The sequence below is a fragment of the Cibotium barometz genome, chromosome 22, assembly GCF_041138505.1.
Source record: "Cibotium barometz isolate CiBa-2024 chromosome 22, ASM4113850v1, whole genome shotgun sequence".
In the NCBI taxonomy this organism is placed as follows: Eukaryota; Viridiplantae; Streptophyta; class Polypodiopsida; order Cyatheales; family Cibotiaceae; genus Cibotium; species Cibotium barometz.
Genome location: NC_141067.1, coordinates 37,239,311 through 37,266,153, shown reverse-complemented (window position 1 = coordinate 37,266,153; position 26,843 = coordinate 37,239,311). Strand labels below are relative to the sequence as shown.

The 26,843-nt window shown below is 44.1% G+C and overlaps 1 protein-coding gene across 6 annotated transcripts; it reads left to right on the top strand.

Annotated features, from left to right (window-relative positions):
* The first annotated feature begins 7,504 nt into the window (after positions 1-7,504).
* LOC147626576 (RNA-binding KH domain-containing protein RCF3-like) lies at positions 7,505-22,055 on the top strand. 6 transcript variants are annotated; one of them, XM_086816630.1, is made up of 9 exons: positions 7,505-7,675; positions 7,738-8,494; positions 19,440-19,874; positions 19,959-20,210; positions 20,292-20,561; positions 20,734-20,810; positions 20,983-21,091; positions 21,205-21,354; positions 21,622-22,055. In XM_086816630.1, the coding sequence occupies exons 1-8, from the start codon at positions 7,512-7,514 to the stop codon at positions 21,337-21,339; spliced, it is 2,199 nt and encodes a 732-aa protein (XP_086672756.1). In that variant the 5' UTR covers positions 7,505-7,511; the 3' UTR covers positions 21,340-21,354; positions 21,622-22,055. The 6 variants fall into 6 exon arrangements, with proteins under 6 accessions (XP_086672756.1, XP_086672755.1, XP_086672754.1 ...); XM_086816629.1 differs by having other exon boundaries at positions 7,506-7,675; positions 21,505-22,055; XM_086816628.1 differs by having other exon boundaries at positions 7,506-7,675; positions 21,205-22,055.
* The last annotated feature ends 4,788 nt before the right edge of the window (positions 22,056-26,843 follow it).

The window sequence follows — 26,843 nt, the reverse complement described above, 5'->3', positions numbered from 1 at the left end:
TCTTTTCTGCAACACAAATTTACCAAAAACAACACTCTTCTTTGACCTACACAAACTGTTGTATTCTCTACAACGGTACTATACTACACCCAAACTGTCACAACCCTCAATTTGCATACATACACCCAATGAAAACTTTGAGAAGTACACACAGTGTCTGCACAACCAATCACCCTTCCTGCAATTCCAAAAATAAAGTTCTACAAAGAATCGAAACTTACCTGCCGTGCCTGTGAACGCTTGCGAACGAAAAAACGAAGATCCAGACGCGTCCGAAACGCATTTTCAGCTTGAAAATTGGATGTCTAATGGACAAAATAGATGCCATGTAGCTCTAATTCTGCGAAGAAAGCTCCTTAATCGGAGTTCGTTTGCTGGTACCTCCCGAAGAGCTCCCGACAAGGGTGTAGTAGCCAACACAAAGGGGGAAGAGTAGATGAAGCTCTTGCCCTCGTACCACTTCTTGTACTTCTCTTACTTGCCGCTTAGCCCTTAGCATGAACCAGGCTCTGATGCCAATGAAAAGATGCAGGGGAGAAGAGAGCTTGAGCTCTTACAAGCACACACACACACACTCACACAAACCCTAGAAGAGAACACACAAGGTAAGAGGCTGAAAATTCTTCTTCTTCTTCATACAACAAAAGAGGTTTACAAATAAGATAAAGTGACTAACACACATAATAAAGTATATACAAGTGGCCCATAATGTGAATACACTAAGAGGAGTGGGTAGATGTGGACTAGTTAATGTAGTCCAGCTGTAGAATCTATGTGGTGAAGATATGTTGGTGCCAGCTACCAAACCCGCCAGTGATGTAAATGTCGAACGGTCATGCAGGCGCCTCATGAGTATTAGCTCATGTTGAGCTTGACATCTCAACACCTCGCAGGTCCAAGCCTACCTCTGAGTGAGTACAAGCTAAGTGAGCATGCATATTACGCGAGGGACATAGCAGGCCGCCTCACAACCTTCTTATCTTTGGAAGTCCAAGTCCCAATAAGTTATCTTTTATAAGAAAAATCTCAACTTTGGAGAGAGTTATCCAATTGGATGAATGGGAATTTAAGAGCCCACACAACTGAACCAGAACCTGAAGAGGATGAGGATGAGCCATGCCATAGTGAGTGCTCTCCCTCCATACCCAAGATAAAAGGACAACCAGAGGTGCCCATGAATAAGCTAGGACACTACTTTGAAAGTGATGAAATGAATGGTGTGTTACCTATTGTTATAAAGGAATGACAAGTCTCCATAATCTTGGATGGTGGTGCTGGTGGTGTCAGCATCACCAATGATTGTTGGGAGGCCTAGGGAAGCCCACCACTTGTAGAGGCATAAGCCTCATGAAATCAAGCTTTGCCAATGGGAACACAAGTAAACTTTTGGGTGTCCTTTAGGATGCAAAGATTAAGACCTCCGGGCTAAGCTTCCACCACACATTCGTGGTGATGGATTTCTAGAGAAGAGGATCATACACCATGATCCTTGAACGCAAAGCTAGTTCTCAATTGGGAAACTAATCACATCTATATATGCAAAGGTAATGAGTCCTTGAAAATAAACTTAAAAATAGGGAAGACTTATCCCCATGGGTTGAGGGATTCTTGCCCAATGAGTGTGACACAATCATGCAGACTACTTCAGTTCGTAAAAGAGTACACAATGCGAAAGATTACATCAATTGATTGATATCTATAGAGCTTGTAACAAGATGATAGATGTTGAAGATGAGGACCAGGAATATGAGCTCCTCTTGGAGCCTACCTACTGCAAGGACTGAGTTCACATTCTTGCAACCATGGACACTCTTCCACATAAGCTTGGGACAAGATTTGCATTAGTAGACAATGCCAAAATCACATCCTTCTTCGTGCTCGACGTATTCGAGCTAGAACCAATGGTGGAACTGGCTTGCCTTAAGTTAGAAGTCTCCCAAAAAGACCATCTAGCTACATGGCCCACCTTGGTTGGCACCGGGGCTAGTCATAATGTTTTATCTTGGGAGACATGGACCTCATTAGGCCACCCATGCCTCGTACCATCCACAACAACCATTACCACCGTGGTAGTTAATCTTCAATTTATGACCATTAGTTGTTTTGAAGCAAAGTTTCTTATTGGATTTAAACCTGTTTTATGTGACCCCTATAGGTACCTTGAAAGAGGGCATCATTCTCTGGAGGGAATGGATCACGGCCACATATTGCATCGTTAGTTTGTGATGGCAAAGAAGAACCATTATACTCGAGCTCCCCTTTAGAATGGTTACCGTACATGTACCCTTGGTGGATGAGGGCACCCCAAACTTATCAACATCGCAAACCTTGTCCTCCACTTACAAACCACCATCTCAAGTAACCTCTAACACCAAATAATACTCTTGCCTCGTCACACAAGACACCCCCTCGAACCATTATGGAGATCAAAAACCTCGTTTTGACAATGAAGATGAAGACCACCCCCCGAACCTCAACCTGAAACACTTCAAGAAGATCACCAAGAAGGAATGGGTACCCAAGAGTATCCTAGCTAGCCAAGGCAAATTCAAAGCCCACAAGCAAAAACATGGCAGAGCCATCATTTGGCCCGAAGTCCAACCACCGTGAGCAGAGATCTACCAAGCAAGAGCCCCATGCTACAAAGTTCTATCCAAACCCCGAGCCCCGTTGGATCCCCGTTAAGCTACTAGATGCCCAAGGCTTCTATAAAGGGAACCTGTCTATTTAGGTCCCAAAAACCTTGTTGTCCACTCAACCCCCCTAAGCCAAAAAGATCCAAGTGATAGTGGTTGCATTATGTAGTACCATACCAAAATTGACATCTCATTGGATAATGACAAAACTATTAAAAGCACAAGGACTAGGAAGGAACCCCCACATCTACGTGCCAAAATGTGCATCAGACCCCCATAAATGCACCCTTAAATGTTAAAGCCATGCCTTGAATGCCAACTCCAAAGCCTGAGCACAAGAATGGAGAGCATTGGCTTCCACCTCGACTTATATGTCAATGCCACTTTAGAAAACTCAGATGAGCCTATGGACTCTAAGCAACAAGAGGCAACACCCTACCTATCCCTATTCCAAAGAGAACCATGCACACACTTCTAGGACACCGTCAAGTAACACTAGGGCTCAAAAAGATCACTAGGACCCCATAACACTTGTGTATGCCACATCACAACACCAATTCATAAGCTAGAACTGGAATGACATCTCAATCAAGTGCACCAGAAAAGCCATCCGCACTGGTGTTATGGATGGGTAAACGATTCTCTACCCTTGTCCCCACTTGAGTGTACACACGGTGTGACTCTTGAAATTATCTTAGATTTGAATAGTCACAATGGGTTTTGTGTAGGGATATGACTCATGATGGCTATCCAATTATTGGCAATTGATACCTAAAGTTTGAGAAGCCTTCTATGTTAACACAAAAGAAACCAAAACGAGATTATACTAGATTTTATGATACATTCTAAAGAGAGAGAAAAAGTACCTCCAAGTTACTAAACCCAAGCTTTCCTTGCCACCTTCTCCAAATAAGTCCATGTTCATACTCATAAAGTGGGAAAAACCCATTCTTCTAGCAGTTTCGAAGTGAATAAAGGATACTGAGTTCTTCTCTTTTTGAAAATCTTGGTGACAAGGTGAGGTGATTTCTCATGTAGCTTAGGTTTGGAACTAGTCTTTTTGTTATCTTTGGCACGATGATTGGTTAACATGATATATAGATAAATATTAATTCAAAACAAAAGAAAAGTGTCACCTCTAAAGCTCTACCACTAGGTGCGTACACAATCAATATAGGTTTCATGGCGTTCTTAGTTTAGTTTGTACATCACAAATTCTTTGGTTGCTTCATAGTTTCACACTCTACAACACACAATTTAGAATGGCAACTTGTCAAACCTGTGCTTTTCAAGTGAGCCCTATGTGGCATCTATATCCATTAAGCTATATCCAACATAAAGAAAGATCCAACTACAAATCTTCCGCCTCATTTGTTGTTTTTAGGGGAAAAAAATATCCAACCACAAATCCTCCTCCTAATTTGTTGCTTTTAGGGAAAAAACAATACAAGGTGGGATAACCACTGACACCATATCTTTCACCTAGACTCTTGTGGCTATCCACATTCGCCTTAGCAATAACCACCTCTTATTCTTGGCCGGTCTAAACCCATCATGTTGATTGCCCACACAACTTCGGCCACCACAATCACTTTAGCCTTTGAACACATTACCACCATCATGGTTTGAAGTCGCCTAGAGAGCAAATTTGAACTGTATAGTTAGGAATCATTATTTTCATCTAGTTTACTGTCACCATCCATCACCATCCATTTTGAGTGTTGATGTGGTTTGGCCATAAGGTTTCCCCTGTCAACATCCATTTTGAGTTGCTGACTTGCTGAGTTTTGCTTGCACTACTTGTCACAATCAGCGTTCTGTTAGATGACATGGGAAAATTTTATTGGAACAAATTTGGCTCCCCTATATCATGACGATCGGGAAAGGCCATGGGTCTTCCTTTTTAAGGCAATTACTTTAGACTTTGCAATTGTCACTTTGCTACACAAGAAATTACCACCTTATACCCAACCAAACCATCGTCGTTTGCTACACACAAAGGAAATGACACCCACACAATAAAGATCTTGCTTGTCTTCCATGAAGTTCAAACCACCAGGCATGATCACTTTATTTTCTACTACACAACAAATCATGAATCGGTTTCCTATCATCGCTTCATTTGGCAACATGGCTTTTCACTGGCAGAGTCATGAACACAGTCATCTTCACATACTAAGACACAATCAACCTTCTCTCAACAGCCATGTAATCACCTTTCGATGGCCACCTTCACGTTTCTTCATGTGCACTCACTCCTTTATATTTACACCATGCTGTCTCTCTTAAGAGGTTGTTCACATGATTTTAAAGAAAACTCTTTCTATAGGACACCTACCAACCCATCATATGGGCCCAAAACAACGGCCACACATATACATCCTCCTTAAATGCTCACCAAGCCACGCATCCTTAACCATCATAACGATGTTGCCTAGAGCCATAGACCAACAGCTGCTTGATACATGTACCTTTTGATAAATCAATGATGGCTAGCATTATCAAATCTTATCCACATAAGAGCTCCATGATAACAATGGTGCATCTTGAGAAGCAGTAGAAACTTGAAATCAACAAGACATTGCTTGAGGACGAGACATTTTTGCTACTCACCTTGAAGAAATTGTTCGAGGAGTTGAATTCAATTTTCAAAGGTCGTTTGTGGAAGTGGAGAATCGGAGAATCCACCATCTCAAACATTAGCAACTTTACTCTTGGTGTCGCCATTAACGAGCGACTTGATTAAAAGCAAGGTTTGAATCCATTGATTTGGATTGAAGAAACTTGGTCCAGCACTTGTAAGTGGCTAAGAAATTTGCTAAACAACTTTGAAAACCTTAAGAAAATTTTTAGATTTTTTAAAGGATTTGAGAGATTTTTTTTGGTAATTTTAAGTCTTTTTTTGGCTTGAAAATGGCCAAAAGTGCTATTTTGGGCTAAAAATTTTACTCAAAAATACTATAATTGATTTGGAACCCTTGGACTCAAAAATTTCCATCATTTAGATCTTGCACCAAAATCCATGTACAAAGCTTTCATAGTGATTTTTGAGCCTTTTTTAAAGCTTAAAAGCTTGCATTTTTGAAAACCATGGTTTGAAGCAAAAACAACAATTGTGGTCAAGGGAAGGTTATTTGGAGCCATCGTGAACCCTTGATTAGGGGAAGGAGATTCAAGCTTTGGGTGATGTAAGAATGGTTTAGCAATCTCCAAGCTTAGCCAAACACATCTATGAACCCCGATTTTAAAGAGGATTAAGCATGAAGAAAGTGGTTTTGGGATTTTGAGTGGACTTGTGAAACCACAAATGGTTTTCCACCTCCTTTTACCCTTTAGTCATTACCCAATGAACATAAAAACCATACCTTTGAAAGAAACCTTCAATTAAATCAACTTACCTTCACCTTTCTTCAATTTCTCCCACTTGCCTTCAATTGCTTCAAGCTTGTACAAATACTTTGTGTTGGTCAAGGCTCAGATACCAATGTTGGGAGAATAAAGTACGAACTACCTACACTTATCTTATCCACATGTGTATAAGTCAATTTCTCTACTTTGTAATGGACCACATGTGTAAAAGTCAATTTTCCTACTTTGTAACGGACCACACATAATTTTTGTGCTTGTTATTTCCCTCTTGGTACTTTCTAGTGTGATGATTTGCTTGTAATGGACCAAATGTAATTTTTGTGCTTGTTATTTCCCTCTTGCTACTCTCTAGTAGTATGATTTTCTTGCACCAATGTGCTTGACTAATTTAGCCTATGTTTAAGATCTTGTTTGCAGTATTTGGGTGAGTAGGCATGTGTTTAGCTCAAGTTTTAAGCTTTAGGTATGGCTATGAAAACAACTATGCATAAGAGCTTCTCAAGTAAAAGAATTTTCTAAAATAACAACCCTCTTTGCTTGAGTTACAAGAGTAAGAGAGCTATGGGAGAGCAAACTATGAGTGAGGATTGGGTTATTGAGGAGAGGTTAGAGGTAAGAGAAGGAGGAAAAGAGAAGTGATGTGAGACCAATGTGAGACTGCTTTGCTGCCATCTTGCCTGGAAAAATTTATGCTGATGCTTATGTGTCAAGATCATATCCAAAATTTACAAGATCCAAATGTGTGGTTGAGATCTCCCCTTCTTCGACCCAAGACCATGATGTGCTTGATAACCTTCTAGTTCAAAATCTAAAATCTACCTCATCTTGCCTCAAGAGCGCATCTAAGCTATGATGAAAATTTTTGTTTAATCCTGACTACAACCAAGGAATATACCCTCAATGCCAAAAAGAAAGAAACCCGCAATCAAATGCATGTGAAGCCTGTGGTATACTACAACCAAGGAATATACCCTCAATGCCAAAAAGAAAGAAACCCGCAATCAAATGCATGTGAAGCCTGTGGTATATGCGCCACAAGCTCTAAAATTAACTTTTTTTTAAAAGCCCTTAAAGTTGGAGCCGCTAACCCTCTCCCTCTCCCTGTGTGTGTGTGTGTGTGTCTTAGCCCCACGAGTCTCCGTCTCTCACAAGATCTCTCTCTCTATCTCAACCATGACTCGCTCTCCCTCTCTCACAACATCTTGCTCTTAGCCTTCTCCCTCTTTCCTTCTTGCAAACCTTTCATATGGAAGCCCTCTCTACCCTCTCGTTCTTTTTCTTGTAGCCCTCTCTTAGCCATCTATCTCTCATCGTAGCCAAGCCTAAAACCGAACTCTGCTTACAGTCAACTTTGAACAAATTCTCATCATAAGAATTTTCCTTGGATCTTTCTTTTCCTCTTGGATCTGAATTCAGGGAAGACATTAGGAGCATTATATGTATATGTATGCATACGCGTATATACGTATTAATGCTAATCCTAATATATGCCGGTTTAATAGGAGGATGGAGGATCGAACGGCGGGGAATCGTCCGAGGGTGCACTGCATATTAGTGCGGAAGCTGTACCTGAAGGAGAGGAAGCTCGCCATATATCAGAGACAGAAGAATCTTGCCTTAGCACTGAGAGAGAAGACAGTAGAAAGGGGGCCCCTTCATCAGAGCTCGAAGCTGCAGGTTTGCCTCTTGTGTTTTGCCGTTCTGTTTTTCACAGGGTTTTGCCGCGTCCCAGCATGAGTGCCCCCGCTGCGGGCAAGCGCCCCCTGTCGCACATCGCCCAGGAGGCAGAGGCCAATGGCAGAGCCAGCAAGAGAAAAGGCTCTAAACGAGCTTCTTCTTCTTCAGTGTCCTCGTTCAGGCGAGTTGAAACTGTGTTCAGAATCCTCTGCCCTGCTTCTAAAACGGGTAGCATTATCGGCAAGGCAGGAAGCATCATCAAGTCCATCCGGCGGGACACAGGAGCCATGATAAGGATTGAAGATGCAGTGTTAGGATGTGAAGAGAGAGTGGTGACCATATCTGCAAGGGAGGAGGGTTTTAGGCCAGCTAAATTCCAACCTCCTGCTGTTCATGTCAAAATAGAAGAGGAAGAGAAGGTGGACTATTTGTCTGATACAGATGAAGATAAAGAAGAACCAGTTGAAGTTCAAGAGCAGGCACAAGGCATGGCAGAAGGGGAAAAAGATGGCAAGGGAGAGGCTCTTGAAGAGGCCCCCAAAGCACCCAAACAAAGAGGCCTTGCTCCCGTGCAGGAAGCTCTGTTAAGAGTTCACATTAGAATAGTAGAGTCTGCAGAGGATGATAATGGACAGGAGGGTGAGCCGCAGATTTCCACCCGGCTTCTTGTACCTACTGGCCAGGTAGGGTGCTTGCTTGGAAAGAAAGGCAAGATCATCACGCAAATTCGACAACATTCAGGGGCTCAAATTAGGATTCTCTCCAAGGATCAGCTTCCCGCATGTGCGTCGCCAGCAGATGAGGTTGTACAGGTAAGAATCAATTCTTAGGAGTCCTTTCTAGACACTCAGAAGGTGTAGTCTAAGTATAAATTTACAAATGGATTATTCTACATCCTTTCGGTGCATTTGTTTCCTGATTAGGTGTAATGAATGTGGTTTCATTCACATGCACACACCACATCCACATCAACAACCAGATGGACATGGTAATTTGGGTGCTTGTGTTTTGGGTTTGGAAATGAACTTTACGAAAGGTTCTTTGACTGGCATCATTGCAATGAACATGAGGTTGAGGCTTCGGCATGTTTGACCTATGCAAGTGAGTCTCACTCACAGCAGCTCAAGATGCTGTGGGGGCACCTACACATGGCTTGTGAAGTTCTCTGCAAGATTTTTGGGTTGTGAGCTTACATTCAAGAAACTTATACTTGTCGCGAAATTCTTATAGATTTAAGGCCCTTTTATACCCTTAAAAACCCTACCGCTAATAGGCTTTAGGCATATGAAGCTATGGGCTTGCCGGCTAGAAGCTCTCCACACATGGCAAGAAAGCCTAAAGCCCCTATTTATGCGAGTCGGCCAGTAGAGAACTGCTGACCAGCCCCATTTGTGGCTATGTAAAGGTCTCAGACCATGTCATCTGGTCATTCAGTCATTCCCTCTCTCTTGCATTGAAAGTCTTCAGCCAAAGTGCACACAAAGAGGCCTAAATGCAGCCAGTCCAGGAGAATGCAAGAAGCTGAATTCAGGGAACTTCAGCTTTGATGGTGGAGAAAAAACACTGCTTATGTACTTTGTCACCTACAGCAAGGGAACTAGCAAGGGAACTGTAATATGCGGAAGCTTCGGAGCAGGATCGGTACTTCAAAACTCAGAAATCAGCACTCTTTTCGTGACGGAAATTAACGCACAAACTGAAAGGAGATGTGCAAAAAATAGAGAGAGAAGGGGGAGATGGAGAGGACTCAGTATTGGGTCCCAATTACCCTCTATAGGGCCCCCACCACGGATGGTGTATTTGCTTTATTAGAATGATGTAAATCTGAAAACAAATACAGAAAACTTGACCTTTTCTTGGCTGGAAAATCCTGCCCTTGACCTTCAGAAGTTTACCCCTTTGCTTGGCAATCTCCTTGGCTTGATTGGCCCTTGATTGGCTTGAGCACTTGGTGAAAACTAAGATGAATGATGGGATTATGGCCTCCACTATTTATACTCCTCCTCAGGAGCAGTCGGCCAGCTGAAAAACAGGCTATGTCCCACGACTGGTGAAATTCAGCAATAAATGCTGAATTAAATCCCAAAAATACTGCCTTTTTTCCTAACAGGCTGAAAGTGATGCGCCTGCTTCTGATTGGTTGGACACAACTTTTGTCCACAATCCCAAGGCTGGGCAGCCTGTATGGGCTGCCCCATACATGCCCTACAGCCATTTAAAGGCTGTATGCTCCTAAAAATAGCCTTATCTTTGCCCTAGGGTTGTCCCACAGCCCTTCCAACTCGGAGGTAGCTTTAACTGCATAGACACCTCATTAATCTTTTTCCGGATGGGAAATGGTCCGAAGCTCCTGAAAGACAACTTTGGGCATCGCTTGCCCACCTGCTGCAATCTTTGCTTCATAATCCGAAGATACACCCAATCCCCTTCCGAAAACTTCATATCCCTTCGATCTTTATTGGCCTGTCAAGTGTAGGCCTCTTGCGCTTTAGCCAATCTGTCTTGAACTGACTCTAGGATCTCCTGGTAAGACTCCGTCACTCTATTCGCCTCCGGTACTGAAGACGAAGTCCTGGTTAACGACGACTGGAAAGGTCTTCCGAACGCTGCCTCATATGGAGTCCTGCCAATAGCTGAAGAAAAAGAGTCATTCAAAACAGCTTGAACTAAAGGCAAAAACGATTCCCACTTACCTTGCTGATCGTGGACATAACACTTCAGCACATCAAAGGCCAATTGGTTGTATATCTCTGTCTGGCCATTTGTTGTGGGTGGAATGCACTGGAAAAATTCAACTTAGTACCAAAATTATCAAACAATGCCCTCCAAAAATGACTGGTAAACTTGGCATGTCGGTCTGACACTATGGTTCTAGGAATCCCGCCAATCGGGTACCAATGCTGAATGAACAGCTGGGCAACATCCTCGGCGGTCACATTGGCCCTGCAAGGAATAAGCATAACAAATTTGCTAAACCTATCAACAATAGTTAAGCACTGCGTATTACGCTTACTCAGACTGGGAGGTAGATTTGTGACAAAGTTCATCGAAATGTCCTGGAAAGGACCCTCAGGAATTGGCAAGGGCTGTAACAACCCTATCTTCTTTCCACGAGGAGCTTTCACCTTTTGACAAATGTCACAGCGTTGTACATATGTAAATTGTCACAGCGTTGTACATATGTAAATACATCACGCCTCATCTTTGGCCAATAGTATTGCCGTTCTAATTTCTCCAGAGTCGAATTCATGTCCCTATGACCACCTGTAATGGCGTCATGGGCATCATGGAGAAGAGCTGCCCTGAATGACTTCATGACACACAGTCGGCCTTTGTAGAAAAGCCAACTATCGCGTATCAAAAAATGGCATGGTCCTGTGGCATCCAATGCGTGTTCCCACTGAGTACCCAATTCCTCGGAATCCGCGTACGTGTGCTTCATGTCCTCAAGTCCTGTACCAACAAGGTCAAGTCTAGTGGTCTGAATCGCAGATACTTGTCCCTTCTTGCTCAAAGCATCGGCCACTGGATTGGCCTTTCCTTGAAGGTACTCAATCATACCACCTAACTGCTGGAATATCCGACTCCAGCGGTGTTGTCGATCACTCCACTGTGCACTTGGCATCGTCTGCATCCAGCGCAATGCCTGATGGTCCGTGCGAACCTCGAAGTCACGGCCATACAGGAAATGTTTCCAATGTTTCAAGGCCTGTATAACTGCTAGGAGTTCACGATCATAGACTGAGTAATTCTTTTCGGCGGGCAGTAACTTACGAGAAATGTAAGCTACTGGATGACCATTCTGTTGCAGTACACCTCCAATTGCGATGTTACTCGCATCGGTGATCACTTGAAATGACGAGGCAAGGGCTAAACAAGGCGCTTCTGACAAAGCCACCTTGAGGTTCTGGAATGCCTCCAACGCTCGTGGAGTCATTCGAATCTTTTGCCTTCTTATTTTCACTCCCTTTAGTAGATCGGTGAGGTCTGCCGAGAGGTCGGAAAACTTGTCAATGTGGGTGGAATATGTTTGGCATATACCCACAAATGATCTAATGTCATAAGCTGTCTGTGGTACTTCCCAGTTAACAATCTCGGCCACTTTAGCCGGATCCAGTCGAATGCCTTCAGCACTAATTATATATCCCAAGTAATGTACCTGGAACAGATAAAATTCTGACTTCTTTTCATTGACGTAGAGCTCGTTGATTTCCAGCAACTTAAGGACTTTCTCCACATCAATGTCATGCTGCTCAACTGTAGCTGAAAATATGAGTATGTCGTCCAAAAATATGAACACACACTCTCCAATCAACTCCCGGAAAACACGCATCATCATGCGGTTAAATGTAGCTGGGGCGTTCGTCAAACCAAATGGCATGACCACAAATTCATAGTGGGCCCGTTCTGTACGGAAGGCTGTTTTGGGGATGTCCCCCTCTACAATCCGTACCTGGTGGTACCCACTCTTTAAATCCAGTTTGGAGAACACCTTAGCTCCATTCAGCCTCTCGAGAATATAGTCAATCCGAGGCATCAGGAATCTGCTCTTGATAGTCAGCTTGTTGAGTGCACGATAATCGACATACAACCGAGAAGACCCATCTTTTTTCTTGACAAACAAGATCGGTGCTGCAAATGGCGACACGCTGGGGTGGATGAAGCCAGCTTGCAACAATTCTTGGAGTTGGCGATCCAACTCCGATTCCATTGCCTTAGAAAGGCGATACGGAAACTTGCTCGGGGGTTCCGAGCTTGGGAGGAGGTCAATTCTGTGATCCTCCGGTCTGGACGGGGGGGAGCTGGGGAGGGAGACTGTCCCAAAGAAAAATCTTCTGGAACTTTTCATGGAGAACTGAGTACTTCTCGGAAGCACTGGTCACCGTCTGGGGCTGTCTAGATGTAAATCATCGCACACTGTGCGCCTTTCCTGCATGCTCGCTCAGCCTGCAAGTGGCTTATGAGCGGAAAGTTTGGAATACCTGGTTCACACTTAATGGTCACCGGGGTGTTTGACACATTCCAATCGATCTGGAACGTGTGCTTGTCCCACTTGACATCAGGAAGAAACTTGTGAAACCACTGGATACCCAAAATTATGTCTGCTCCTACAAGAGGGGCAACCATAAAGTCACGCACAAACTCTATGCCCTGAATCACTAACGTAGCACCTAGAGCTTCATACTTGACGCTCGTTGTCATACCTGTGCTAAAACCCTCAACCTGTTTGTCCATCGGAGTTAGCTCGAAACGGGCACGCCTAGCGGTCTGTTCCGTGACCACACCATCCGTGCTACCGCTGTCAAACAAGACGACGACTCTCTGGCCACCTATGTAGCCAAAGGACTTGAGCAATTCGTTGCGCTCATACTCTTGGTCATGGGTGCCCTTCTGCTTATCTTCGAGCTCCCGGCTAATAATTGCTCCAACTGAAGCATCAGGGGTTGAAGAACTAGGGGTAGCCGCTGGGGTCTGTGTGGGAGCTGTGCTCACCACGGAAGCTGTGGAGGTGGCGGCAGCCTTTGGAGGCTTCTTCGGACAATCCCGAGAAGTATGTCCTTTTGTGTGACAAAAGAAACATCTACCCTCCTTCTTGTACTGAGAAAGCTCCTCAGCACTCAACTTGCCACCTGTCTTGCTTGCCTCCGCTTTCTGGTCTGGAGTAAGCTTAGACGCATTGTTCGAGTTCTTGGAGCTAGAGGCTCCCGGGCTCTGTCCTGGGGAAGATCTTGTCTGGTTTTGGCTTTTGCTCCCCGAGGTGTTAGCCTTGGGAGAAGCCGGCTGGGAAGTCTTGGGCTTGCCACCATTGTGTTTCATTTCTGCACTCTGTGCAAGCGAGAGTGCGTCCTCAAAGGTGGCTGGCCTAAACATACGCACCTCCCATTGGATTTGCGTGTCCAGGCCATACAAAAACTGCCCTTTCTTGTCCGAATCAGATAAGCCTAATTGCAGACACAAGGTCGAAATTTTATTGGCAAACTGAAGAACTGGTTGCGCGTTCTGACGCGCTCCCCTGAACTCGTCTTCGAGTCGCTCAAGGTAGTGGGGCGGTAGAAACCGCTGCTTAAGGTCGCAAACGAATTCGTCCCACCCATAAGCTGCCATACCTGCTCTGGTGTGGGCATGAGCCCACTGAGTCCACCAAGGAATGGCCTCACCTTCCAAGTACCAACTAGCTAAGATCACGTTGTCAGTATCTGTTTTCCTAACTGCGGCAAAGTAAGCTTCAAATTGATGTAACCATGAATAAAGAGTTGTGGGATCGAGTTTACCATTCTACTTACTGAAATTCATTTTCCAGAGAAATTTATTTTCTCGGGAAAATGATTCGAGGGCGCCGCCGGTGTCAATCTGGCGTCCAAAGCTCTGAGGTAACGCTCGTGTTCCACGCATCGCATGGCGTCGTCTTCTCGTTGTCGAATCTCCAATGCACGCATCTGCAACTCAAGCAAGGAGCTTGGCTGCGGCTGTGACCCCACGAGAGGGTCCCTGTGACGAGGATTTGGTATCTGGGATACGGAAGGAAAGGGAGGAGGAGATGGAAAACGCGACACTGGAGAGTGAGAATGCTCCTCCAGAGCCAAGATCCGCGCCTTCTGCTCATCCAACTTGGCTGTCTGGTCTGCGATTGCTCGCATCATCTGCTGGAACATGTCTGTGACACTCAAGCCTGGTGCCCTAGTTGGGTGCACTCTGGTCCCATGGTTCTGGTTCTCTCTCGTCGCAGAAGCTCGCCAAAGCGGGAAAATGCAATTCCTTTCTGGAACGCAATCTGACCATCCACTATCTGTGTGGGAGACTTCCGGAGGCTAAAAACCAACCGTCCTTCAAGGGATAGGAGTCACTCCGAAAGGGGTAGTCCACCGGCGTCTAAAAACCAACCACACGAGCGAAAAAATTTTCTGGTTTTCTTTGCTGAATCTTTGTCCTTGAAGTAGGCTCTGATACCACTGTAATATGCGGAAGCTTCGGAGAAGGATCGGTACTTCAAAACTCAAAAATCAGCACTCTTTTCGCGACGGAAATTAACGCACAAAGTGAAAGGAGATGTGCAGAAAATAGAGAGAGAAGGGGGAGATGGAGAGGACATAGTATTGGGTCCCAATTACCCTCTGTAGGGCCCCCACCACGGATGGTGTATTTGCTTTATTAGAATGATGTAAATCTGAAAACAAATACAGAAAACTTGACCTTTTCTTGGCTGGAAAATCCTGCCTTTGACCTTCAGAAGTCCACCCCTTTGCTTGGCAATCTCCTTGGCTTGATTGGCCCTTGATTGGCTTGAGCACTTGGTGAAAACTGAGATGAATGATGGGATTATGGCCTCCACTATTTATACTCCTCCTCAGGAGCAGTCGGCCAGCTGAAAAACAGGCTATGTCCCACGACTGGTGAAATTCAGCAATAAATGCTGAATTAAATCCCAGAAATACTGCCTTTTTTCCTAACAGGCTGAAAGTGATGCGCCTGCTTCTGATTGGTTGGACACAACTTTTGTCCACAATCCCAAGGCTGGGCAGCCTGTATGGGCCATGCCCTACAGCCATTTAAAGGCTGTATGCTCCTAAAAATAGCCTTATCTTTGCCCTAGGGCTGTCCCACAGCCCTTCCATGGCTGGTGGGTCCAGCCTGGGCCTTCCTGGCCCTCATGGGGATGGTTTCACACCATTCCCATGCCCATACTAAGCTCCGGGGTAGCCCTATGGGCTGGCCCCTTGTCCTAAACATAATCTACTCAGTGATCTGGCATCCGGTACCATACCAGATACACAGAACCACTGACATCATTCTAGAGGGAGACTCACAGCACGGACTGGCACTGTTTCATGTGCAGGACAGTGCACACCTGACCTAGACTCCTATGTAGGACAATGCACACCTGACCTCGGACGACTGAGATGGATCCCTGGCTGACTCGTCCCGGATTGGGCTCACATGGGACCAGTTCACCATCCCAGGTCCTGCACCTTCTGTACAGAAATGTCTACGTGGCATCCAAGTGCGGGATGCACATGACAGGAACTGTTTGTTACAGCTCCAGGTGGCCAACAAGTCAAGGAAGGCTGTGTGGGAACAATCCTAATTCAGGGCAGTCATTGTTAGGAGCAATATAATCAAGATACACCTGCAAAGGTGGGGGCCCTTAAGTGGGTAATTGGGACCCAGTACTGTGTTTTGTGCAAAGTGTCACGTGCACACCAGTCAGGTGTACAGTGACATGGCATCATTCTATGGCATCATTAGCATCATCAGACATTATCAGGTATTTTATTGGCATTTATGCAATTTAATAGACATTTTCCAGGCATTTATGGGGCAGCCGACAGCAAGTGGTGGACATGACATCTGGCCGGCTGCATTAGTGCTGGCCGACCAGCAACATGTTGGCCTATATATTCAGGCGCCTCTTCATTCACTAAACCAGGCTCATCAGAGTGAAGCGCATCCTCATCTGGAGCATCTGGCGTTTCAGCATATCAGCCTCAGCACCATAATCAGCAAACGCAGCCTCCTCTGGATCATCCTGCGATTCAGCATATCATCATCAGCAGCATTCAGCTAACGCATCATCCTCAGCATTCGTAGTCAGCAAACGCATCTCCATCAGCATCTTCTTCAGCAAACGCAGCATCATTCAGCCATCAGGTCTGCGTTTCATCATCCTATCAGCATTCAGCATTTGTTCCCAAAGCCTCCCTTCAGCGTTTCCTTCCAGGAGACAAGGGAAAGAGTGGACAGCAGTTCATACCGCATTTTCAGCATATATTCAGCATATTCAGCAGTACATATCCATTTGGATCTCATTGTAACATCATTCATCCATCTAATATAGCTGCATTGCATTGACACATATCTGTCTGTCTCTTAAACATCATTAAGTGCAGTTAAGTGTAGACTAAGGTTGTGTTTACGACGGTCATAAGCCCTCACATGTCACATTGGTATCAGAGCGTTACAGGGTAACCAGCCTTAGAGCATGTTCAGTTCATCAGTCATTCAGTCAGTCATCATTTTTATCGCTTCCGCACAGTTAAACCCAGTTCTCAAAATTTTGCAAGCCACCCTTAGGGATTTTCCCTCAGGTCTGCATCAGTAACCCATCCATCTGCATTCTTGCACAGCATATAGGGTTGCACATGGTTTGCATAGCAGTCATCATAGCAGTCATCCTAGCAGTCAGTCTTGCATACATGTTACCCATGAACTCTCAGGGAAGAAGGACATCCATCATCAAAGGAGCACATAAGTTTTGGACTTCAACTGGCAGCAGCAGGGGGTTTCTCTTCCACAAAAGACGGAAGTTTGCTCCAACATCGCCTCAGGAGGTTCAGAGCTTCAGGTACGACGGAGATGGTAGGTGAGAGGTTTCCACAGGCAGGTCAGGGGTGACTCAGATATTTGCCATTCAGTTCCCGCAGTACATGGAGTCTTGGCTCAAAGGATTTCACTCCTGCAGACGGCCTCAGTCCCAGCAGAAGACAGAAGGGGGCAGTGGTTCGGAGGAGAAGGATCACAGAGTAGTCGAAGGTTGCCAAGTTTATCACCCAGCAACAGTTTAGCAGCGGGGAATGTCACGTGCACACCAGTCAGGTGTACAGTGACATGGCATCATTCTATGGCATCATTAGCATCATCAGACATTATCAAGTATTTTATTGGTATTTATGCAATTTAATAGACATTTTCCAGGCATTTATGGGGCAGCCGACAGCAAGTGGTGGACATGACATCTGGCCGGCTGCATTAGTGCTGGCCGACCAGCAACATGTTGGCCTATATATTCAGGCGCCTCTTCATTCACTAAACCAGGCTCATCAGAGTGAAGCGCATCCTCATCTGGAGCATCTGGCGTTTCAGCATATCAGCCTCAGCACCATAATCAGCAAACGCAGCCTCCTCTGGATCATCCTGCGATTCAGCATATCATCATCAGCAGCATTCAGCTAACGCATCATCCTCAGCATTCGTAGTCAGCAAACGCATCTCCATCAGCATCTTCTTCAGCAAACGCAGCATCATTCAGCCATCAGGTCTGCGTTTCATCATCCTATCAGCATTCAGCATTTGTTCCCAAAGCCTCCCTTCAGCGTTTCCTTCCAGGAGACAAGGGAAAGAGTGGACAGCAGTTCATACCGCATTTTCAGCATATATTCAGCATATTCAGCAGTACATATCCATTTGGATCTCATTGTAACATCATTCATCCATCTAATATAGCTGCATTGCATTGACACATATCTGTCTGTCTCTTAAACATCATTAAGTGCAGTTAAGTGTAGACTAAGGTTGTGTTTACGACGGTCATAAGCCCTCACATGTCACACAAAGCTCCCTATCTTCTCTCTTCCGTTCCCTAAGCCTCCTTCAAATCATTGATTAAAGGCAAGCTTTTATCATCAATGAAGTGCTTCCGCTATGCCTCATGTAACAGACTGTGTGCATGGTCTAGGGCACATGCTCTGATGGCTTTTGTAAGAATTTGCCAACATGTGCATGTCATGTGCATGCACATGGACATGCCTAATCCAAGGCTAGCCCCTGAAGGGCAGCAGATAAACAGTAGATTAAGGCACAAGCCAGGCTCAGATAGTTGCTGTAGAAGCCAGATTTGATCAGGACCCGTCGGCCAGGTATTGGAGGTCGTTTCCTTCCAGTCGGCAGCCTGTGTGTGATCTATGGGTCCATGGAAGCCGGCCGACAGCAGTTGGCCAGTTGGACAAGAGTCACAAGTGCCTATAAATGGCACTGTCTTGGTCATTGTTTGATAACTCACTCCCCTATGGAGTAGTTCATTAGATAGAACTTTTGGAAGACCAAAGGCCACAGATGATGTACCCTTTTTGTACTAAATGAATATACTGAAATATGCCACAACATTAACTCGTCAGCTGAAAGTCCAAAGTTCAGATAAGCTCACTAGTAAAGCTAATGGCAATGGCACAGGCTATGTAATAAAAAGCGGACCCTCACACTACCTTTCTGCCACCCACAAGTGGGGCAGATTGGCTAGTGCGAGGGCCCTTATAAAGGCCATGATCCACCCGAGGTCAAGTCCCACCGTTGGTCGTATATGCCCTCGTGTTGCTCTCTCTCTCTCTCTCTCTCTCTCTCTCTCTCTCTCTCTCTCTCTCTCTCTATTCTCTGTCTATGCTGGTCGTTCTTGCATCGAGTTCCTATGCAGTGCTTAGGGAGATTGTGGGTGTTAGATTGAGCAGCAGGGTGGAGCGTAGCCTCAATATAATCAAGGCTCAGAACCTTGTCTTAGGATTTGTAAGCTTGAAAGGTTATTGGGCCTGCACAGCAGAAGTAGGGCTTCTTGGGCTAGAAAATTTAGAGCCATTGCTGGTTACAGCTGTGAGGCCAAAGAGTTGATCCGAACAGGTGGGGTAAAAGATTTATACAGTCCGTCGAAGGTCCTTTGGGTATCTGTGCATTTCAGAGTATTGAGGTGTATGTATGTGAGGCAAGCAGTAAAACAAAAAGGACGGGGGAGTAATTGAGGGATATTTGCAACTATCCTTCTTAGTGAGGTTCTTACATAGTGAAGCAAAGGCAGAAAATAGAACTCTCAACAAGTTGAAGGCTTTTATTGCTCACTCCTGCTGCCATGAAAATGGCCAGTAAGATCTTGCTAGGAGAAGGTTTATTGTCATTACAATGAAGACTATTGACAATTTTGGCTAACTCGTGCAATTGTTTAAGTCCCACAACTCATTAAAAACACTAACAGCATTTTTATTCGATGGATGGATTCAGATCACAGGTGACCTAATTGCAGTCAGAAAAGCTCTTCTAGCTGCATCTACACAATTGCGTAACAACCCCCCCAAAAAGCAGATTGAAGAGTTGGGTTCTGCTTTCTCCAATGTGGGTGGAGTCTTACATTCTGCAGAAGCTTTATCCAAAGACATTACATTGGTTGCTGAAAATATGATGGGAGCTAATGCAAGTATAGGAAGGCCTTTATCACCTAGACTAGCCTTGGGCCAATCATCAGGTCTTTCTGTGTCCCTTCTTGGCAAAGAAAATGTGACATTCCGCATTTTGTGTCCCAAGGAAAAGATTGGTAGTATTATTGGAAAAGGGGGTAGTATTGTTCAGAGTATCCGTGAGGAGACAGGGGCAAAGATCAGTATTGACGTGTCTAAAGATGTAGGAGACGAGCGGGTGATCCGTGTATCCGCAGCAGAGGTAAGATAGAGAGTTTTGACATGATTTTGTGTGCCACATGTGCAGAGTAGTTGGAAATGCTAACTATTTGTTTTCTGTTTTTAGATTCCAGAGGATGCTTTCTCCAAGGCACAAAAAGCAGTAATGATCATTCACAGCAAAATTCTAGCTTCTGGTCTTGATAAAGATGAGTTAGTTACCACAAAACTACTGGTTCCCGCTGATCAGGCTGGATGTCTTCTCGGTAAAGGTGGATCAATAATTATAGAGATGAGAAAATTGACCCATGCAAAGATCCATATTCATGGAAAAGAGCACCTTCCACCATGTGCTTCAGAAACTGATGAGCTCGTGGAGGTCAGGTCTCTCTAGAGCTGCTTGACAGGGGTGTGGAGAGCAACTCTACATTAGGAGTCTGAAATTGAGCTTGTTTTGCAGATCATAGGTACCTTTAGTGTCTCACAGGAGGCTCTAATCCAAATAACAGCAAGGCTGCGCAACAATCTTTTTCATGGAAAGTTTGGTCCAGCACATATGGACACCAAGCTGCTTCCATTCTCAGGACCGGCTTCACAGAATGAAGGCCCATTGTCTTTGAGGACACAAATGATGCCTGTAGCTTCTCAGTATGAAAGGTATCGGTCCCCTTATTCGGATATCGTGGGAGGATTTAAGGGCCAACAACCTCTTGGAGCTTGGCCACCACAGGTACGAGTAGGCTGTCAAACAACCTATTTTAGCATGGCTCCTATCCCAATGAATTTTAAGCTTTGGTACTTGCATGGCTTAAACTATGGACAGCCCTCAAGAGCATCACTGGACTTTTTGATGCTCCTGTTTTCTGAAATCAATCTCACAGCAAGTTCAAACTTATGCACAGGATATTCGAGCGAAAGTCTTTACTGATTTCATGGGCATTGGGCATACACAACGGGAGGTTGCTGGAGATACAACCAGGTCAGTATAAATGATGAGAGACTAATTCGAAGAGCACGCGTGCGTGTGTGCGTCCCCGCATGCTGAGCCATCTGGCATGGGCGTGCATACTTTAGGCAGCTAAGGCTCAGCAAATACGAGTGAGCATTCAATCAAACACTCTTTGACTTTAAGGGAATTACTCTGGTTTTAGGTTGAATGAAACGTTTATGGCATCCCAAACTATTGAAGTGGTTGTTCCCGAGCATGCAATTGGCTCCATTATTGGGGAGAGTGGCAGTAACCTCAAACAAATCTGCAAGGTTAGTTTTCCATATTTGCTACAATCTTTAAGGTATACATTTGTCACACGTGTCATAACTGAACCTTGGTTTTAAAATCCTCTGAATAATGGCTTTTCTCCATGTATTTTCAGATTTCAGGTGCAAGAGTGAAGGTGCAAGGTTTGCCACTAGGAGCCTCAGAAAGGATTGTGGAAATTTCTGGAACCCCTGATCAGACTCATGCAGCTCAGAGTCTATTGCAAGCATTCATTCTTAGTGGCCAGTAATCACTATTTGTGGTGGTAAGTGGATTTTGGCATTGAGATGCCTTTCTGGTTTGTTCCCCTTTAAACCCTCTGTCTAGCATCCATGTGATGCTGTGAGCATGTCTGATACATGAGATTTCTGTTTGCACAATGCTTGCTCTCTTTGAATCCATTCTTTCTATATAGGATCTAGGTACCCGGAGACTAGACTTTACAAAGTTGTGAGTGTATAGGAAGTGGAAACCAAACATTCATATGCTTCCTCTTTTCTGGAGCTGCTGGAAATTTCTCTGTTGCCTGCAGGCACTTGAAACAGCTCAATACACAATAGAAACCATCCTAAATCTATGCTAGTTCAATGAAATGCTTTTCTGTTATACTATGGGCCTATGAAGCTGTTGCCAAGTGCCGGATGATCTCAGAGAGTTGGTAACATTCTGAGTACAAGGGATCCTCTCGCATCCACCTTCATGGGCATCCCTACTGAAAACTCTCCACATTTTGCACAAACTTCCAGAAAATACCAGAACAGTTTGTGCTTAAGCTGAAACACTTAGTGGTTTTGCCACTCAGATGCAAGAAGCAGTGTGAATCATGCACACATGTGCTGTTTTTGAATTTGTCTATCTGCGGCACTGATGACATGAATGGGGATACCAACTTTGGTTTCTTCTGTCAAGTTTGGGAGATAACCTGAACTCTCCATTGGTATATAAGTTAGTTGTACTTTTATATAATGCTCTAGTCCATGCTGTTGTATGCATTCTTAGGCGTTCATTTCAGAAAAAGAGGGGTATGCACAGAGACAGTTTGGAAAATTGAAATACAACTATATGCCTGATGTGTATTTAGAGCCTCACATTCACACTGGGGGGGTCTAAACTGAGTGGTAGCGACTGGGCCTGTTGGGTAACAGCTAGCAGGTTTAGATAGACAAGGGGAAAACCCACAGCAACATTTTGCGTTCTCCAATAACTATTTGTGTTTCTGTATAGTTGTGTTTCTGGTGTTGGTTGAGAAATTGTTGTAGTTAGTTAATGGCTTATGAGCAGTTGCAGCCAGCCTCTCATGAAGTCGTTAGGAAGTTTGTACTGACAAGAGGGGAGCTGTCCTGCGTATTGGTTGCCTCTGAGTAAGTCTGGGTTTTATTTAAAAAAGAGGGCTGACAGTGGATGTGATCTCTTTGAAGTTTGCACCATTAAAGTCTCCAAAAGGTATTCTTTCCTTGGTTATCATGGGGACTCATCTAACAAGTTGAATGTGAATCGTAAAGAGATGACACTGAGCTGGATATAGAATGTTCACGGGTGGTGAGGACTTGGATGGGCAAGATTGTCTATCCACTCAATACAGCGGTCATGATTGGGCCCCTCCTGATGGACGGTTCTATTCTGTAACCAGCCAACCTGAGGTAGTTTGGCAACATAGAGACATTGCTGTTTTTGGATTCTAAGAATCCGAGTGTTCCTAGCGTGGCACCACAAAGGAGACTTCTACGTACCTTGGATGTGAGGTTGTGGTCCTGCATCATGGAACTAGGCTATTTTTGAGAGGGCTGAGAAAATGAAGATTGTTGGTTGGGATTGTCGCAAAATCACAGTTGGTTTATAAGAAAAGGAATCCATGCTGTAGATAGAACCTTGATAGGATAAGTGTGCCATATTTCCACACTTCCTAGTATGGAAAACGAAGGCGAACATGATTGCCTAAAATTTTTAGAGGTTTTTACAGAAACATATCGGCCATCTCTTAAGAATTCACTTGCAAATTTTTGAAGCTCAGAATCCCCCTTTGTGCTAAGTGAGCTCGTGTTATCTCCTTGCTCTTGCTCTTGCTCTTGCTCTTGCTCTTGCTCTTGCTCTTGCTGTAGTATGAGAGAGAGAGTTAAGAGATGCTTGTTGCTTCTTACATATGTGCATTTCTATGCTTGGTATGAGAGAATGTAGAGAGAGAGAGAGAGAGAGAGAGAGAGAGGTGAGTTCTTGCAATGAGGTGCAACAAATAGCAAGAGGGAGCTAGCAACCACTAGTGGAGCTTGGAGGTCAAAGAGATCTTGGGCTAAGAAGCAAGGTAAGAATACCATCATGGTGGTTGTCTATTTCAATACTTGCTTGAATGAGAGAGTTCTTGAGAAGGACGATACGGGCCATAACAATGTCACATAAAAACTCTAGTCGAATTGGATTGCCATCTATCCTTAACCTTATTTGGGTTCTACATTGATGAGATCTCTGACTTTATTGACAGATTAGATCCCCCTCCTATTGTATGTAGATGATGATATAGTGCTCATTTTTCAATTTCGAAGAACAAAAGCACTCACATGCATAACATACCTTTTGTGAGTAGCACAAGACCTTATGACTAACTTTCGAAAGACCAAGGTTATGATCTTTAATACCTCTCTCGATAGCACCCAAGCACCAATTCAACTACATGAAAGATCTTGTGGATATATCATGACAATCTTCCAAAGAGCAAGGTCATGATCTTTAATACCTCTCAATAGCATCCAAGCACCAATTCAACTACATGGGACATCACATGGATATATCACGTGTATACATGGGAACCACCTTCTTGAACGCCTCCTATAGTGGCTTCTATGTAGGTGCTCTATGCGTCTCTGCTCAATCATCTCATATGTGCATCCTCGTGCAATGGTCTCTGTAACCATGTCGGGTCCGGAATCTGTGGATCCTCCCTGTGAGTCTCAGTGTAGGCTCCTGGGTCTCTCGTGCATCATGAGTCTGGTGGCCCTGCATCTGTCTAAGTCTACTGTCTCTGAAAGTGAAAGCCTCTTTGACGAATAGAGCTAGGCATCTCTGATCCTCATAGTCAATGACCCTGGAAATAGGGCCAAAGCCATCTCTAAAGAGACAGTGAAACCTCCCCCGGATCTCATAGGACGTTGGGCATCTGCATAAAAAAGTGCTCCTCTGTCAGAGAGAGAGAGATTAGTTTCATTTCATGCCACCTACACATATTGAAACATTGCATCTCCTTGACTTACATTGTTGTAAGAGATAGGTTGCATGTGACTCTAGAAAATAAAGGTTAAATTAACAACGAAGAAAACTAAGGATCAACAAAGAAGCAAGATAAAGCTAGGTAAGGATCACGCCATTGAGCACTAAAGATTACTAAGACGATGCATCCATGCATGTGTACATGCATCCATGCATGTGTACATGCATCCATGCATGTGTGTGCATACACATGCGTGCATGTGTACATGCATCCATGTATGCATGTGTGCATACGTGCATGAGTGTGTGGATGTGTGTGTGTGTGTGTGTGTGTGTGAGAGAGAGAGAGAGAGAGAGAGAGAGAAATTTGTGTACGTATGTACATGTGTTTGTGTGCGTGCACGTGCGCATGGGCACGTGTGCATGTGTACATGCATCCATGCATGTGTGTGCATACACATGCATGCATGTGTACATGCATCCATGCATGCATGTGTGCATACGTGCATGAGTGTGTGGATGTGTGTGTGTGTGTGTGTGTGTGTGTGTGCGTGTGTGTGTGTGTGTGTGAGAGAGAGAGAGAGAGAGAGAGAGAGAGAGATAGAGAGAGAAAGAAAGAAATTTGTATTAACGTCTTCGAAAGGCCAAAATGACCTATGAGACCAAAAGGTTACATCATCTCCATGAGGTACATCATCGTGTGTACAAAATAGTAATAAAGAAAGATAACAAAAATCTAGAACTATAAAATCTGATCTAGGTACATGAGCAGAGAGCTCTCATATCACCCTAATACATCTCTCATGGGCCGTTGTGACACACCTCACATGTGGTACATAGAGGATAGCATGTACATGCCCGTGGTGGGCAAGCGCAAGTGCCATGTGGTGGCATTGCCATATGGTAATGATGATGTGTCATTTCATTATGAAAGTATCTTATATACAATTGGCCCTTAATCACATTTTGGCACCCAAAGCTTTAAACCTAACTAATAAACTTGGCCAACTTTTCTCATAATCTTATAACTTTTATAGTGCCATTTCATGATATTTATTACTACTCTCGTGTATAGTAGATAGTGCATCTATTAATCCCAAAACAGGGTTAATATCCCTCCTCGATAGAAGTTTCATCCTTGGAACTTTGTCATGGTGTCACATGCACGCCTGTGCCATGGCTAAACCTATGCATGAACATCTTAATCCCTAATTAGGTCATTTAGCATCAGTAGCAAAAGTAGCATTAGTAGTAGCAACACCTTATCATCATCAACATCAACAGTATTATCAGCTTCAATAGCATCATCACCATTAGCAGCATCCACATCATCATCATCACAAGGAGGGCATGGAACCCTGTCAGCAATCCAACATATCAGCGTCTGTAGCCAATATGGGGTGCCAGGTAGCAAGCGACAACATCTAGGTGAAGGCCACTTGGGATGGGGAAGCCAGTGCAATAAGCGCAGCATTAAAGGCAATAAAGCTAGTATTTTTCATCTCCAGACCTGGTAAATAGCATTTGTTGCTGGTCGACTTGTATCTCAGCATGATATATAAGCAAAAGGCATCATAATCAACAATCATCAAGTCCATTCAGTCTTCTATCATTAGTAGTCAGTAGAAGATATGTAGAGAGGACCAGGGGTCACCCCTATGTTTATCATCGCCAAGATATCTAGTTTCACCAAGGTCCAAGGATGTACAAGCATTTAAGCCACCTTTTTGTGCCATATAAATACAAGAGAGAATTATGACACCAATCTCTCTTTTCTTCTATCTTTCACACATTTCAGTTTCATTATGCTTTCTGAGGAGGCTCCCGAGCGCATCGACTTATGTATTCATGTATGTTCGACATGTGTCTCATGGACCCGTTATGGTCCTTTGAAGATGATAATAAAATTTCATTTCTCTCTCTCTCTACCTAGATCTATATAATAACATTGAACTATAAGGCTTATCAATCATACGCAATCAAAATTACCACCAAATAATAGCTACATGTGACCCCCTTTGCTCTCTCTCTCTCTCTCTCTCTCTCTCTCTCTCTATTTTTGACTCCTTATTAGACCAACAACCATTTTTATGGTAACATATTCAACATTTGATCTCACAACTTTGGGGTGGAGCCAAGAAGGGAGAACAAATGTCATGATGCGTTGATGGGTTATTTGTAGTTAACACTCTAATCCACACCACACCATCCTATTAGAGTTTGATGTCTTTCACCTTAACATAGATACCTCACTCTAGTTGTAACAAACATACATAATATGGGGTGCCTAGGGGCCATTGTAGAAGGGTAGATAGAGATTACCATGGCTTTAATTTCACTTTATCCACCATGGCTTTAATTTCACTTTATCCACCATGCGCTCGGCGTTGGAGGAAGTAGGTGATTGTTTATATGTTTGTGTTATGCATCCACATGGGCTTGCTTGATGCATTACAACTATTTCAATGCATTGTTCTAGCCAAATAAATCTTATTCTATGTGAAGTAATGAGAGCCATTTGTGGTGAAATTTGGTGTGCTTGTGCACTAACATGTA